The sequence below is a fragment of the Camelus ferus genome, chromosome 13 (genome assembly GCF_009834535.1).
Source record: "Camelus ferus isolate YT-003-E chromosome 13, BCGSAC_Cfer_1.0, whole genome shotgun sequence".
Lineage (NCBI taxonomy): Eukaryota > Metazoa > Chordata > Mammalia > Artiodactyla > Camelidae > Camelus > Camelus ferus.
The window spans coordinates 37,697,892-37,712,821 of NC_045708.1; the positions used below are offsets into that span (position 1 = coordinate 37,697,892).

The window sequence follows — 14,930 nt, forward strand, 5'->3', positions numbered from 1 at the left end:
AAATTTTTCTCGTCTAAATGAAAAAGATACAAAGGATATTATCTTGACACGATTCAAACAACACAAGTCTTCCAAAATGAGGTATAAATTTCTTAGGAATCTTGGAACTGAAAAACTAAACCAGATCAACCCCTCACTTTACAGATGAGGAAAATGAGGCCAAGAGGCTTACTCAAGGTCAGTCAATCAATCTACTATTAAAATAGCTTCAATAGAAGGCATCACAAATTCTACAGATAGAAAAGCCAAAAACAAAACAAAACAAAAAAAAGCTTACTTTGCCATGTTTTTCCTTCATGGCATTACTTTGGTTGTCTGTTTCTGTCTTCTTGGTATCATCTTTTGGTTGGTCTGCCTTAGCTTTGTTTTCCTCAGCAATTGAGTTTTTCTCAGTTGCACTACTTGAATTATATTCCCACTTCACAAACTTCTCTTCTACTATGCCCTTCAGCTGAAAGTCATCCATTCTTTTTGGGTCAAAGCCTTCAATCTATATAAAAAGGCATTCCAAATTGGTAGTGGAAAAATTATTAAAAAAAAAAAAAAGATGGACAAACAGATAACAAACCAGAATTCCAGCTTTTAAGTGTCTGAACAGAGTATTCTGCAGAACAAACTATATATATACATGCACATACATGTCACAAACTCACACTTACCCAACTTCCAAGTAAGCAAGGAAGAAGAGGGGGTTTTCTTTGTTGTAGGAAAAACATCACCATTAAAGCAAAACAGTAAGAAGGAATTCCGCCATCAGTTTGGGAGTCAATATAGCACAACTGCAAAAAAGTACCACCTTTTAGCTTTCTTTAATATTCTTTTTTTCCCTCACAATAAAAGCTTGTTTTTTCCTGCCATAATTGCTGTAAAAAGTTCAAACAATAAATATTAAATATAAGGAATGCCTTGAAATCACATTACCCTGAAATAACTATTTATATACTGGTAACCATCTTTCCATTCATTTCTTTACTGCATATATAAGACACATACGTATTTTAGTTAAGTGGAACCATATCATGCATAGTGCTTTTACTGTGGACATCTTTTTAAAGTATTATTTCTTACCGTGCCTCTAATTCTACATCAATGGTAACAATTTTCTATGTACTCTTCCATGCCTTTTTCTATACTCAAATAACCATATAAAATATACATACATTCCTCTTTTCTATATAAATATAGGGAGGATCTTAAGTTTTTTTGTCATTGTTTTGCTGAAAATGTATATTACAGACATCTTTCTGTTTATTACTCTTCTCCCTTAACAATGCACCTCTAAGTCAATTAGTATGCACCTAACATATTCGTTTAAATGGTTAAATTATAGTTTATGATCTGGATGGTTACTCAATAGTTCCCCCAACCCAAGGACTTTCACATTTTGTTCCCAGCTTTTGTCACTTTAAACAGTGTTGTAATATTTATCTTTACACATTTTCCTAAGTACTAATGCTCATTTCTATGAGCTGTATTCCCAGGAATGTGTTTGCTGGATTAAAAAATGTGATATTGGGGGAGAGAATATAGCTCAAGTCGCAGGTCACATGCTTAGCATGCACAAGGTCTGGGTTCAATCCCCAGTATTTATCAAACAAACAAATCTAATTACTGCTCCCGGCCAAAAAAAGTGATATACTTAAATTCTAATAAAAACATTATGAGATTATTTTCCAAAATCAGTACAAAAATTTCTCTTTTCACCAGTAACACAAGTGTATTCTCATGCTTTCCAACACTAGGTGTTATCAGTTTTTTTTAAAAATTGTCAATAGGATAAGTGAGATGTAATATCTAATAGTTACTTCAGTTTGCATTTCCTGGATGCTAAGAAGTTATACAAATTTTTGTGTTTATTAACCATTTGGATTTGCTCTTTTTTGAACAATTAAATCTTTTGCTAGTTTTTTCTATTTTCATCATTACATACCAATTTGTATGAGTTCTTTTTACATTACAGGTAATAACCCTTTGTATCTGACATATGCAGTGAAAAATGTTAGTTTTCCTAATCTATTTTTCTTTTGGTATTATTTATGGTACTATTTATCATATAAAATATATTAATACTTATATAGTTAAATATGCTTATAGCTTCTAAGTTTCCTATTATGGTAAAAGGTTTCCCCAACCCAAAGGTTACATTTGTATACTCTTAAACTTTCTTCTAAAATTTTTAATTTTCATTTAAGCAGAATTTATTTTGTATGTAGTACGCCAAAGGTCCAAAATTATTTTCTTCGAAAAGATAAAGTGTGACATCACCATTTATTAAATAAACCATTGTTTTATCACTGAAATGAAATATTTTATTTTCATCATACATTAAAATCTTATTTACACCAGATCTAATTCTGGGCTTTCTATTTTGTTCCACAGATCTACTTGTCTATTCCTATGCCAATGGTATACACTTGATTAAAGCAGTTTTATAGTGGTAAAGTACATCCCCCTTCACTAGTCTTCTCTTTCTGAATTATTCTGGCTATTCTCAAACTTTATTCTTTCATACTAACTTTAAGATTACTTAATAATTTTTTAAAAAATTATTGGTAATTCTAATTGAAATTAGTGTACATTTGAAAGATTAATTTAAGGAGATTTCACATTTTAGGGATACTGTCTCCCTACCCAAGAACTTGGTATTTTTGTATTTTCCAAAAATTTAGGAACTATCATCAATTACTCACTTTCCCTCAACTCCCATATCCAGTACTTCTGCAAGTTCAGCTTCCAAAACTTATCATAAATTTGTCTACTTTGCTTCATACCCACTCTAATCCAGTACAGATCATTATCCTTTCTAGATGATCTACTACAGCAGCCTGCTCACTAGGCTCCCTATTTCTACTCTTTATCCCAGAAAAACCTTTTCCAAGTATAAATCACATCAAGTCATACACACCTTTTAAAATTCATCCTATGCTTTCCCACCCCAATTAAAATACAAATTCCTTACCACTGGGATTGTCTGTCTAACCTCACCTCCTATAACTTTCACTTCTACTTCATTCCAGTCAGTCTTGCTTCCTTTCTGCTCCTCATGAGCTCATTCTCACCTTAGAGGTTTTGTACCAGCTATCCCTTGGATGCTATTCCCTCAGGCATTCAAGTGTCTGGTTATGCTGGTCTGATCTGAGTTTAAATATCACTTCCTTAAAGAAACATTCCCTGACCATCAGGCGTAATGTCACTCTCTTATCACATTATCTCATTTTTATGGCACTAAATGCTACCAGATACTGTATTATTTAGTACATTTCTTTACTGTCTGATTCTTCCACAAGTATGTAAACTTCACAACAACAGGACTCAGCATGTCCTGCTAGATGTTTCCAGCAGCTAAGAACATAGCATACAAGAAGCATTTAACAAATGTCTGCTGAATGAATGAAATTGTCTAGATTTTGTTTTCACCTTTCAATAATATAATTTTCTTCCTGTACCTTTCTTCCATTAAATTTATTCCTTAGTTATTTTATAATTTGTGTCACTACCATGAAGGTAATAGTTTTCCCTGTTTCTATTGTATAAGGTTATGTTTATGCCAGAGAAAAGCTACTGGTTTTTGTATGGTTATTCTGCATCTTATAAATTCTCTTATTAATCCGAGTAGTTTTTAACTAGGGTTTTCTAGGTACATAATCAAATAATTAGAAAAGAGAAAATTTTACTGTTTTTCCAAAATTTACATTCATTTTTCCATTTTCTTTTCATGTTGCATTTTTTTTATTGAAGTACAGTCAATTACAATGTGTTAATTTCTGGTGTACAGCACAATGTCCCAGTCGTGCATATGCAAACATATAATCGTTTTCATATATATTTTTTTCATTAAAGGTTATTACAAGATATTGAACATAGTTCCCTGTGCTATACAGAAGAAACTTAAAAATTATTTTTATATATAGTGGCTAACATCTGTAAATCTTAAACTCCCAAATGAATCCCTTTCCACCCCCTTTCCCCGGTAACCATAAGATTGTTTACTAACGTCTGTGAGTCTGCTTCTGTTTTGTAGATGAGTTCATAACGTCTTTCTTCTTTTTTTAAGATTCCACATATGAGTGGTATCATATGGTATTTAGTATGGTACGGTATTTTTCTTTCTTTTTCTGGCTTACTTCACTTAGAATGATGATCTCTAGGTCCATCTATGTTGCATTTTTTAAAACTCCAAAACAATGTATGATATCATTGATGAACACCTCTGTAATACCCCAAATTTTAACACAAAGCTTGAGCAATTCATTTTTTTGATGTTTGTTACTGTTTTGTTTTTGTTTTTTTGTAAATAATCTTTATCATTAAATTGCATTTCTAGTTTAAATATTTTTTTTTTAGGAAGAGCATGCCTTGTCAGTATCTATGTTTTTTTCTGCTTTAAATTGTTAATATATATTACTCAGCCATAAAAAAGAATGAAATAATGCCATGTGCAGCAACATGGATGGACCTCAAGGTTATTATATGAAGTAAGCCAAAGACAAATATCATATGATATCACTTATATGTGGAATCTTAAAAAAAAAAATACAAATTTTATTTACAAACCAGAAACAGACTCATGGACACAGAAAACAAACTATGGTTACCAAAGGAGAAAGGGAAAGGGAGGGACAAATTAGGATTTGGGGATTAACAGATACACATGACTATATATAAAACAGATAAACAATGGAAGTATATTCAATTTTTTGGAATAAACTATAATGGAAAGAATCTAAAAACATATATATATATATACATGTATATGTATAACTGAATTGCTTTGCTATACACCTAAAACTAATACTGTAAAGCAACTACACTTCAATAAAAATAAAATTTTTTAAATTGTTAACATAATAAATTATGTTAACAGATTTCCTGATATTAAACTATTCTTGCATTCCTGAAATAAATTCTGCATGGTCATTTTGATACTCTGATATATTCCACTTGTTTATATTTTATTTAGACTTTTGCATCTACTCAAGGAAGATTAGTCTATAATTGGATTTTTATTATTATTTTATTCTTGGATGATAACGATTTAGCATACTCACTAAAGTTTTAATGGCTTAGTAAAGTTAAGAATATAATTAAAAATAAGAAAGGATAAAAAAACCCACTTATAAAAAGTCTGAAATATCTCACTGGAATAAATTCTCATTTATCGATGGTATTAAGACATAGGGTAGGCTAGCTAATGAATAAGTCAGATTAACCAGAAACTTCTTTGCAACCATAACGAACTCCTCATGTAAGCAGTTAACAATATCAGACATTTCAGAGTAATAATGTTAAGGTAGTTTAAGAGAGAGCTCTTAAAACACAGAGATCTCATAGCCAAGATATGGAAATAATCTAAATGTCTACAGACAGACAAATGGATAATGAAAATACAGTGTATACATACAATGAAATACTACTCAGCCTTAAAAAGAAAATTCTGCCATTTGCAACAACACAGATAGACCTAGAGGACATTATACTGAGTGAAATAAGCCAGGCACACAGAGGTAAGTGCTATATGATCTCACTTATATGTGGAATCTAAAGTAGTCAAAGTCATAGAAGCAGAGAGGAGAATGGTGGTAACCAGAGGCTAGGGGAGAGGGAAATGGGGAGATGTTGGTCAATGGGTATAAAATTTCAGTTATACAAGATGAATAAGTTCTAGTGATCTAATCTACAGCATGGTGACTACAGGTAAGAATATTGTACTATGTAGCTGAAATTTGCTAAGAGAATAAATCTCAAGTGTTCTCACCACACACACAAAGAAGTAACTATGTGAGGTAATAGATATGTCAAGTAGCTTGACTGGTGATTATTTCACAATGTATATGCATATCAAATCATCAAGTTATATTACCTTAAATACATACAATAAAAAATAAAAGTAAAATAAACCCAGGAATCTCTTTCAGATGTCACATCCTGCTAAAATTAATTTATATGTTAACCACAAAAAGTGGCTCTGAGTTAGAAAACTTGACTATATGGACTGATAAGACTAAGAGTTTTGCTGCCCAGAGTTAAATAGGCTTTCCTAGGAAACTATCTCCTATTACTGAAATGTTAATAATATAGCTACTTAAGAGTGGTGATAACAAAAGGACAATCAACAGTAATCTCATGATAATGAGTTTTAAGAATAAATAATAATCATATACTAGAATTTATGAACCCTCAAATTGTGGAAAATCTGTGCTTTTATTAGAAATGTACAATGTGAATTAAAACTTCAAGATACATAAAACTGCTTTAAAAAACTCAAAGAGGAATCATTTCTAGGTTTCTTACAATAAACTCAAAAAGTGAAAACCATGAAGAAAGGTCTTTGTAACTAACACAGCTGCCAAAAATGAGACACATTGTTTTGTTGGAAACAGAAAGGAACCAGTCTACCACCAGCTTTGTAACAAGCTTTTTAGTGTCCTTCACTGATTGGTATGTTCAGAATCAATATAAATTTGAGCAATCTTTTCTAAGAGCCACTTTAGGAAGCAAAGTTTATAGGCCATGTGTTTTTTTCCAAATGAAAATAACTTATCCTAGTATCATTTATAGTCTTCTAACACAGTCTACTTAGAAGAACAAAAGAATGTCTGTGAGGAAATGAAGACTATCTATGACCACTAAAAAATTAAGTCATCATTAAAAAGTATCATCCCAGAGGAAGCTGTTTAATTCTTCATCCCTTATGAAGCTACTAGCCTTCCTGGAGTTGATACACTCAGTTTCCTGAGTGATGACTATGCCTCATCTACCAGTCTCGTCTCATACTCTGAGAAACTTTATTTACTAGGGTTGTCACACCAGTTCCTGTTCCTGTGGACTTACTAGTGTTTAAATAATCTCATTTGCCAATTGGAGAAAAAAAAAAAAAGGTTTGTGCAGCATTTTGGAGCTCAAAGTATATTCTCATTATCTCGTATCTCTTTCAAAATAATCTCTCCAGATGGAAAAATTGAAGCTCAGATAGGTGAAGTGCCTTGCTCAAAATGACATAAATACTTAGTATAAAAACTAGAACTGGAATTGGTTTATTTCATTTCATAGCACTAAATTTCTGTAGTATACAGGCATTGTGCTAGGTACAAAATATAATGAGATAAATAAGAGGCATTCATCCTCCCTCAGACTGGTTCACTGCTCCCAGTCAGTTCCATGAGTTAAAAATCTCCATTCTGCAGAAACTGGACCATGTATTCAACAAATATTTATTAAATGCCTACTCTGTGCTGGCACAGTAAAATAAGAAGCACTAGGACAAGCAGTGAATAAATAAAATACACTAAAATTCCTGTCCTCACAAGGTTTACAATTTCACTGGAAGAAAACATCACAAACAAATATATGAATATACATATGGCAGGTGGTAGTAAGTGCTATGAACAAAATAAAGCAGGAAAAAGGCAGGGAGAATGATAGAGGCAATGTTATTTTATACAGGGTGGTCCAGGTAACACTGCTAAGGAGAAATCTGAGCAGAAACTTGAAAAAAGGCGTAAAAGTGAACTATTCTGGTTATGTAGGGTAAGAACATTCCAAGTGAACGGAATAGCAAACACAGAGGCCTTAGGTACGAAGATGCTCCAGCCTTAGGCTTTCTGACTATTCCTTACTTTTCAAGCTGTTCCTTACTCAGTCAGCTGCTTCTGTCCCAAGTATGGGGAGAATCCTCTAATTGAAAGTTCAGACAAGGTGGGGAGTATAGCGCAGGCTTAGCATGCACAAGGTCCTGGGTTCAATCCCCAGTACCTCCATTAAATAAACCAACAAACAAACCTAATTACCTACCCTCCCCACCCACACACACAAGTTTAGACAAAATGTTTCAATGGCTGTTTTTCTTCTCAAGTTATCACCCCTACCACTACCTACTAATCCATCTTTTTTGTGTAAGACAGAGAATTTACTCATCACTAGTCTAACAAGTGATGAATACTATACTGATGAATATTACATAAGAAAGCTAAAAGTCTCTCTCTAGTCGTTTGGACTGATGTGGGTAATTACTTTACCACTCCTCACTACCTCCAGGAGGTAACCTGGAGCAAAGGGAAAACCACAGCCTTTAATAATATGAATTAAGTCTAATTCAGGAAACTTAGATAACTAACCCTTAGCAGTTGCCCATTCAGAAATTGCTGCAGGTTATAAATAGTTCAGAAGAAAAAAAAATAATGTTCTAAGACTGTGATTGAGAAAAAAACATGCTAACAGAAGATCTTAACTTGCATAACCATATCTTACAATCATACAACTTTAACTTACAATAAGAGTGAAATCTTGAGCCTCAAATATTAAGATGTGAAAGAGAATATTTTCACACTACTTTCATATTATGTACTACATAAAAAGAGAATAAAGTATAATCATTAAAAATCCTAAATATATATCAATAACTCTATACACCTATGAAATTTCATTTTCATGTCCATTATCAGAACCTGCCACATCACTTTCTGTCCAGCATAGATAAATATTTTGTCCCCACATATTATGATTTATGTTACATGTTAGTGCAAGAAAAAGCCTGAGTTATCTTTTTTTTAGGAATAAAGCATTTTTTAATGAAGGTATATACTTTTTTTAGACATGTTATTATATACTTAACAGACTACAGCATAGTGTAAATATAACTTTTATATGCACTGGGAAACAAAAAAATTCATGTAATTCCCGTTATTGTGATAATTGCTTTATTTTTTAGTTTTCCAGTTTTTTGGGGGGATGGGGTGGGGGGGTGGAGGTAATTAGCTTTAGTTATTTATTTTTAGAGGCAGTACTGGGTGGGGATTGAACCCAGGACCTTGTACATGCTAAGCATGCACTCTATCACTTGAGCTATACCCTCCCCCAGATAATTGCTTTATTGGGGTGGTCTTTGAGGTATGCTTGTAATGTGTGACTTTCCTGTCAAGAAAGCTCAAGGATGCAGTTAGGACACTGAGTGAAGGAGAGGAAGGAAAGCCACTAGCAGTTGTAAGGAAACCACTGTTCTGTCCTCAGTCCTTTGCATAGTGTCTCACACAGCACAACAGTATGTTGGTCACATTTAGGAAGCCTCTTGACCTCCAGAGCCCAGAAGTCTGAGCTATCTTAAAGATTAGGTACTTTTTTCTTCTGATCCACTTACCTTAGCCCAATAGCGAAAGGCTAACACCAAGGGAGTAAAGACAGGTTCCATTTTGCCAAGAGCAGCAAGTAAATCAGTAGTGAGGCATGCCGTATCATTTCCTGCACTCACTCTACAAAGCAAACCACTGTGAATGAAAAACAAATAAATTTTATTGTATTAATACCTTAAAAACCAAAAGACTTCAAATCCTGTGGCTATCCTTTCCAGTCACCATGCGCTAAAACCTAAGAAGTCATAATAAAAACAAATGTTTTAATGAACTTAGAGCTACCAAAAACTATATAACATTTCCATCACTAGAATTCCATACAAACAAAAGATGTTTTAACTGTTCATTTATACTCTGGAAATAAATTTCAACCTCATTTTGTAGTTAAGTTCATGAAAAATTTATTCCAAAAGCAGCATTATGATTCACCAAAACTTAATTTATATTAGAGAAAAGACATTGATCTTATCAATGTCAAATAGTGCAATATACCTTCCTAGTTCATTCTTTTTGCTTTGCACATGATAAAAGCAAAAAATGAAATACTGAACTGACTATACTTCTTGACTCTAAGTTCTCCTATCCAAGCTTTCATGATTTTATTGATATGCTACTCTTCAGAATAGAATCTACCCATTAATCCACAAGTAATGTTTATATGTAAATGAAAATAGGAGCTACTTAAACGGGGTGACAGAATTATAGTAGAAATATTTTGGTGGCAGGGAGAAGAATGTAACTAAGGTTGCCACACAGAGGCAATTTGGCACAATGTGATGAAAAAAATGCTAGAAGTCAGAATACCTCCATTGCAATTCAATTTTCCTCTGAATAATTTGAATTTGGACGAATCATATAATCACTCTAGGTCTCAATTTTCTAATTTAGAAAATAAGGAAGTTGAACTGGATCTCCATAGATCCTCCAAGCTCTGAATAAGAAAATATAGTAATCTTAAAATGTAAGAAATACAGGTTAATAATAAAAGAATTTTTTATCATTTCAGTATTGTTTCCATGTCTCCCACATTGATCTTGATAGGATTATTTTAGTTCCCTTTTTCAAAGGCATTTTGCTCTCTCAGTCCTGCAAATATCTGATTAGAAAGGCAAGCTTAGTCTTCAAAGAGTCCTTCAATTTCAGTGAACTAAAATCTAAATTCTAATAGACAGTGAGCTCCTTGAGAAGGGAGGCTATTTCTTACTTACGTTTGAAATAAGCAAAGCAGTACCTAATATATAGTAAATGCTCAATACTGTCCAGTGAATAAACTTGAGATTCAAATGAAAAGCTTTGCATTAGAATGTTTTATTTTTAACTGTCTGGTAACTCTATTTCTTGTTCACATGCTTTAGTAGGCTTGCTATTTTTAATAAAAAGAAACTAACTTAGTCATGTTAACCCAAAGAGAAATCTAAAAAAATTTTCTCTTACAGATGTTCACTGCATATTTAGCTGCTATTGTTATTTTTAAAATACTGTATTTTCTCTTTACTGTTACCAACCTTTTCCGATCCTTGCACACCACAACAGGAACTTTCGCGTGAAAATCAGATTCCACATCTACATATAGTACTAATGAAAAAAAATTAAAACAAGTAAGCTAATGTCAGCATCTCTCAAATGTTTACTCTATGGCAAACATTAAGTAATAGTTTCCTTCTACAAATCACTCTCATTGCTTCTGTGGGATAATCCACTCTTCTCATTATGAGCATCAACCCAACAGAATCTCTTACCTCTCTTGGTGTTATTTGCTGTATTATCACAAACCACAGGCAGAGTCCCAAATATTGTCCGAACATAATAATCACCTTAAGAAGAAAGGTTTTAACATCCCTAAAAGTTTGAATATTTCCAAGTAAGTATAAAATTTAGTCAAAGTTATTAAACCTTCAAAAATATAGCAAACAGAAGACACCACTTACTTCTGAGGGCTATTTCCACAGGAGTCACAAAATGAGAACCTACAAGGCTTTGACAATTTAGTTCTTTTAAATTATTCATTGCAGAAAGGCTAACTCTGCTGTCCCCATTTCCTGTTAATATAAGAAGAGTCTGCCCAATCAAAACTCCTAAGGAAGGACTAACAGGTGAAGCATACTTCCACTCTGAAGGCTATCTCTACATATCCAAGGTAGGCCGCATGCCATAAAATAACTAATCTAAACAAAAATAGATGGATTAACATTATTTCACTTGAAGTTTAAAGAAAATCTCTTAGTAGTACTTGTTGGAATTATTAATTTATTTAAAAAACACGTGCTAAAGACCTACACGTCAGGAATTCCATTATGCATCGTGGATATGACAATGAATAAGACACAAAGAGCCCAAGTAAGGATTTGGAAAACATATAAACAAATAAACCCTGAGGATGACAGGATAAAGGTCTTTAAAGAATGCAAAGGGCATAAAGGAGGGAATAACCAATTTTACACTCAGACTAAATTTTGTAAACCTATGTTATGTGACTTAAGATTATCTATTCATGTATGTTAGTGAAAAAGAAAATTTTAATATTTTTGCTAGCTTAATACTGTCTCCTGAGTCTAAAGAGGTAAAAGCCCTTATCAGTAATCTGCTTTAGAATTTTTGTGCAATTTGAGACAACTATTCATTAAGAAAGAAAGTGATATTAAAACCCCTTTACAGGTTAAACTGGACCAACTAAATGCCATAAAAATGAATCATCCAGGAAAATGGCCAAGGAGCTGATAAATATTGGAGAGCTGATAGGGCAGACAGAGAGAAGAAAGGAAGTTTAGAACTGATGGTAGAGCCAATGAGAGAGTAAGGCTAATTAAGGTCAACAAGCTATCTCTTCTAAGTCAAAATGCAAATATTTTTGCCAGGTAATTTTGATTCATAAAATTTAAGATGACAATAGTAATAAGAACAATCACATTAGCAGAAATTTAGTAAGTTACTGTATACCAGGCACTATTTTAAGCTTTGGCTTAACCTATTTCATCCTCAAAAGCAGACTTCCCACCAAGGGGGAGGGGATAGCTCAGTGGTAGACTATATGCTTAGCATGTACAAGGTCCTGGGTTCAATCCCCTGTACCTCCAGTAAGTAAATAAATAAACAAACAAACAATTACATCCCCCTCCAAAAACAAACAAAACCTTTTAACTTAAAATAAAAAAAAAAAGATATTACATTATTGCCATTTTACAGATGAGAAAACTGAAGCTTTAACTCTTAAAAAATCTGTCAAAGGATACAAAACCAGTAAGTGGTAGAACAAAAATTTGAGCCCAGAAGTCCTGGCTCCAGATCCTGAGCTCATAGCTTTACTTTATAAAAAGAAAAGCAGTAAGTAAAACCAAGAGACTAACACTCCAGATTGTACTATATGACCTGGGACCTGCTTCAAGAAAGTTGTAATTTCTAAAATTTTTATTTTAGAAGTATTTTTTACCTGTATGAATGTCCTTTTTACATAAAAATCAATCTACATAGATAAGCCACATATGAAAAACTTACTAAGTATAATTTTGTTGATGTAATATAAATGGTTGAATTAGGTTAATATTGTTTCAAGTGGAAAAAAAAAATGTTTACTCAATGCATACACACATTTTTTTCCCCAAGTCTCTCCCTAAGTCTTCTTTCATCAACATTCTCCCTATGATTATAGGTTTCCTGTCTTCTTTTACACAAGAAATCCCCATAATATTCAAAGGTAACTTTTTAAAATTACCCAAAAGGCAGCAGTTTTGTTATATCAATATTAAATATACTTGTGATCTAATCAACATGTGAATTTTCTACTACACCTATTAAATACATAGATATTTACATGTAACTACATGTATATGTATATCCACATGTAATACAATGACTCAAATAATGCTAACAGTTTTAGTTTACCTTGGTTAGCCATACATAAACAATAAAATGCATGTATCTTCATCATTAAAGAATTTTCTTTAGAAAGACAAACTTAAAAATAAACTCACCACTTTTTTTTAAAATCCCAAGCACTTGTATCAGAAGATCAGGATGATTCATCTAAAAAAGTTTCAAATTAAATAAATCTATTAACTTCAAGGTTCAAGTTTCAGAGCTTTAAAAAGAATTCAATTTCATTAAATACTTAAAATCATGCTCTGTATTTTAAAATAATGAAAACAGCACAGTGTTTCAGTTTTATGTTAAGAACCCCTGATCATGGAAGTAGAATCTAGTAAATCATGTAGTGGTATTATCCCAGCAACACTCCTAGAATTAATATCTTAGAGTGAGAAAAGATTCTGGAATTTCATGCAAAACAAATGAAAAGAAACTCATTTACCAATGATTTCAAAAGAGAAGTTGTTGAGATAAGAAATTTGAGGGTTACTGACAACTGGCAGCATGGCCAAAATGCTTAGATTAAAATACTACTTTAAATAACAAGCATGTCAAATGTTAGTTTAAACGTGTACTTTGCTGTTATTAAAAAGTGCTTAATAATCATATATGTAAGTAAATGACTGTATCAGACTAGAAATTAAAACATCAAATTTTCACTAAAATCAAATTTCCTTGAGCATAAATTTATATTCAAAAAATTAAAAACACATAAAATGTCAACTCATTATTTTAAATATTTGATATGTTAATAAAAGCAATGTTAGCAGTGCTAAACAATATTGGTACTTTTGCTAATGGTCCTAGCTACTACTTATTAAAAGTACCCATAATGTACCAGGCACTATATTTTGGAAACTAGAAACCGAGACTCACAAAGGTCAAATAACTTGCTCATTGAAGCCAAGATATGAACAATGATGTCTGATTTCAAAGTTCTCTTTTATTTCTATACTGTTTACCATAAGCAATAACTGTTCAACTTGTTCAAATATAAGCATTTTTCTTTTTTTTTGAATGCCTTCTTCCTTTTTTTTTTGTTCCTTATTACTTTAATCCCACCTATGTCTAACCCCTAAAAAGTACTTTCCAAAAGCACTGTTTAATCAAGATAGCAACATTCTACAAGCCAGAGTTTTATAGTCCTCTATAGCTTTTCTAAAAAGATAATCAATAAAAAATACCAAGTACCAGTTAAGAATCACACAGGAAAGGTTCTTTTCTACTTACCTTGGGAGGAAATTTTATATCTATATTAACATCACTACTTTTCAGAGCAAACTTAGACAGAGACGAGCCATACAACCTAAGTGAACATTCTGGAAATAAAGGAAAAATATCAAAGCATGAAACAGTCTGCAAATATGAGAATTTTAAAAAATAGCAACAGGAAGATTGCAAATATTTCAACTCCATGTTTTCCAATTCTAGTACAACAATTATAGAAGAATAACATCCTTTCTAACTGATCTACAAAATAATAAAAATATTCCTCAATTATAGGGTTCAGGAACAGGGAAGGGATAAAGAAATAACTCATATAAGCTTAGTGTTTAAATAAAATTTTAGTAATAATTCACTTAGAAATGATCAGAAGTATGTTTAACATTTAATATGTAAGAGTAAAGAAAGTACTAACCTAGCTATAGCCATTGTCACAAACTACATTTATTTTTAAGTATTTATATTTTATGTAAGAGACAGCACTTCTTGGGGGAAGAGATCGTAGACGTTCAATGCTAGTGCTCTTTAAAAATACAAAGTGAAGTGAGGTCAACTGATATTGCAACCCTAAAATCAAAACAACTCTGGTTCTCAAGAGTTCATAGAACAAAATAAATAGAAACAATACATGCTACCTACATCTTGTTCAATCTACCAAATATGTCATTTCAAAAAGCAGAATAAGGTAAATTTTCAAAGGATCACACCAGAATGCAGTTT

At 32.2% G+C, this 14,930-nt stretch overlaps 1 protein-coding gene across 11 annotated transcripts in view; it reads right to left on the reverse strand.

Moving 5' to 3' along the window:
* Positions 1-14,930, reverse strand: part of TUT4 (terminal uridylyl transferase 4) — a 133,929-nt gene that overhangs the window by 52,280 nt on the left and 66,719 nt on the right. For 6 of the 11 annotated variants that reach the window (XM_032494265.1, XM_032494264.1, XM_032494262.1 and 3 more), the window contains 7 exons: positions 14,217-14,305; positions 13,094-13,145; positions 10,865-10,939; positions 10,631-10,700; positions 9,134-9,260; positions 660-779; positions 278-490 (listed from right to left, as the gene is read on the reverse strand). In XM_032494265.1, coding sequence (XP_032350156.1) covers positions 278-490; positions 660-779; positions 9,134-9,260; positions 10,631-10,700; positions 10,865-10,939; positions 13,094-13,145; positions 14,217-14,305 — 746 coding nt within the window. The remainder of the gene's footprint in view (positions 1-277; positions 491-659; positions 780-9,133; positions 9,261-10,630; positions 10,701-10,864; positions 10,940-13,093; positions 13,146-14,216; positions 14,306-14,930) is intronic. The other 5 variants (XM_032494267.1, XM_032494266.1, XM_032494270.1 and 2 more) reach the window with 2 other exon arrangements.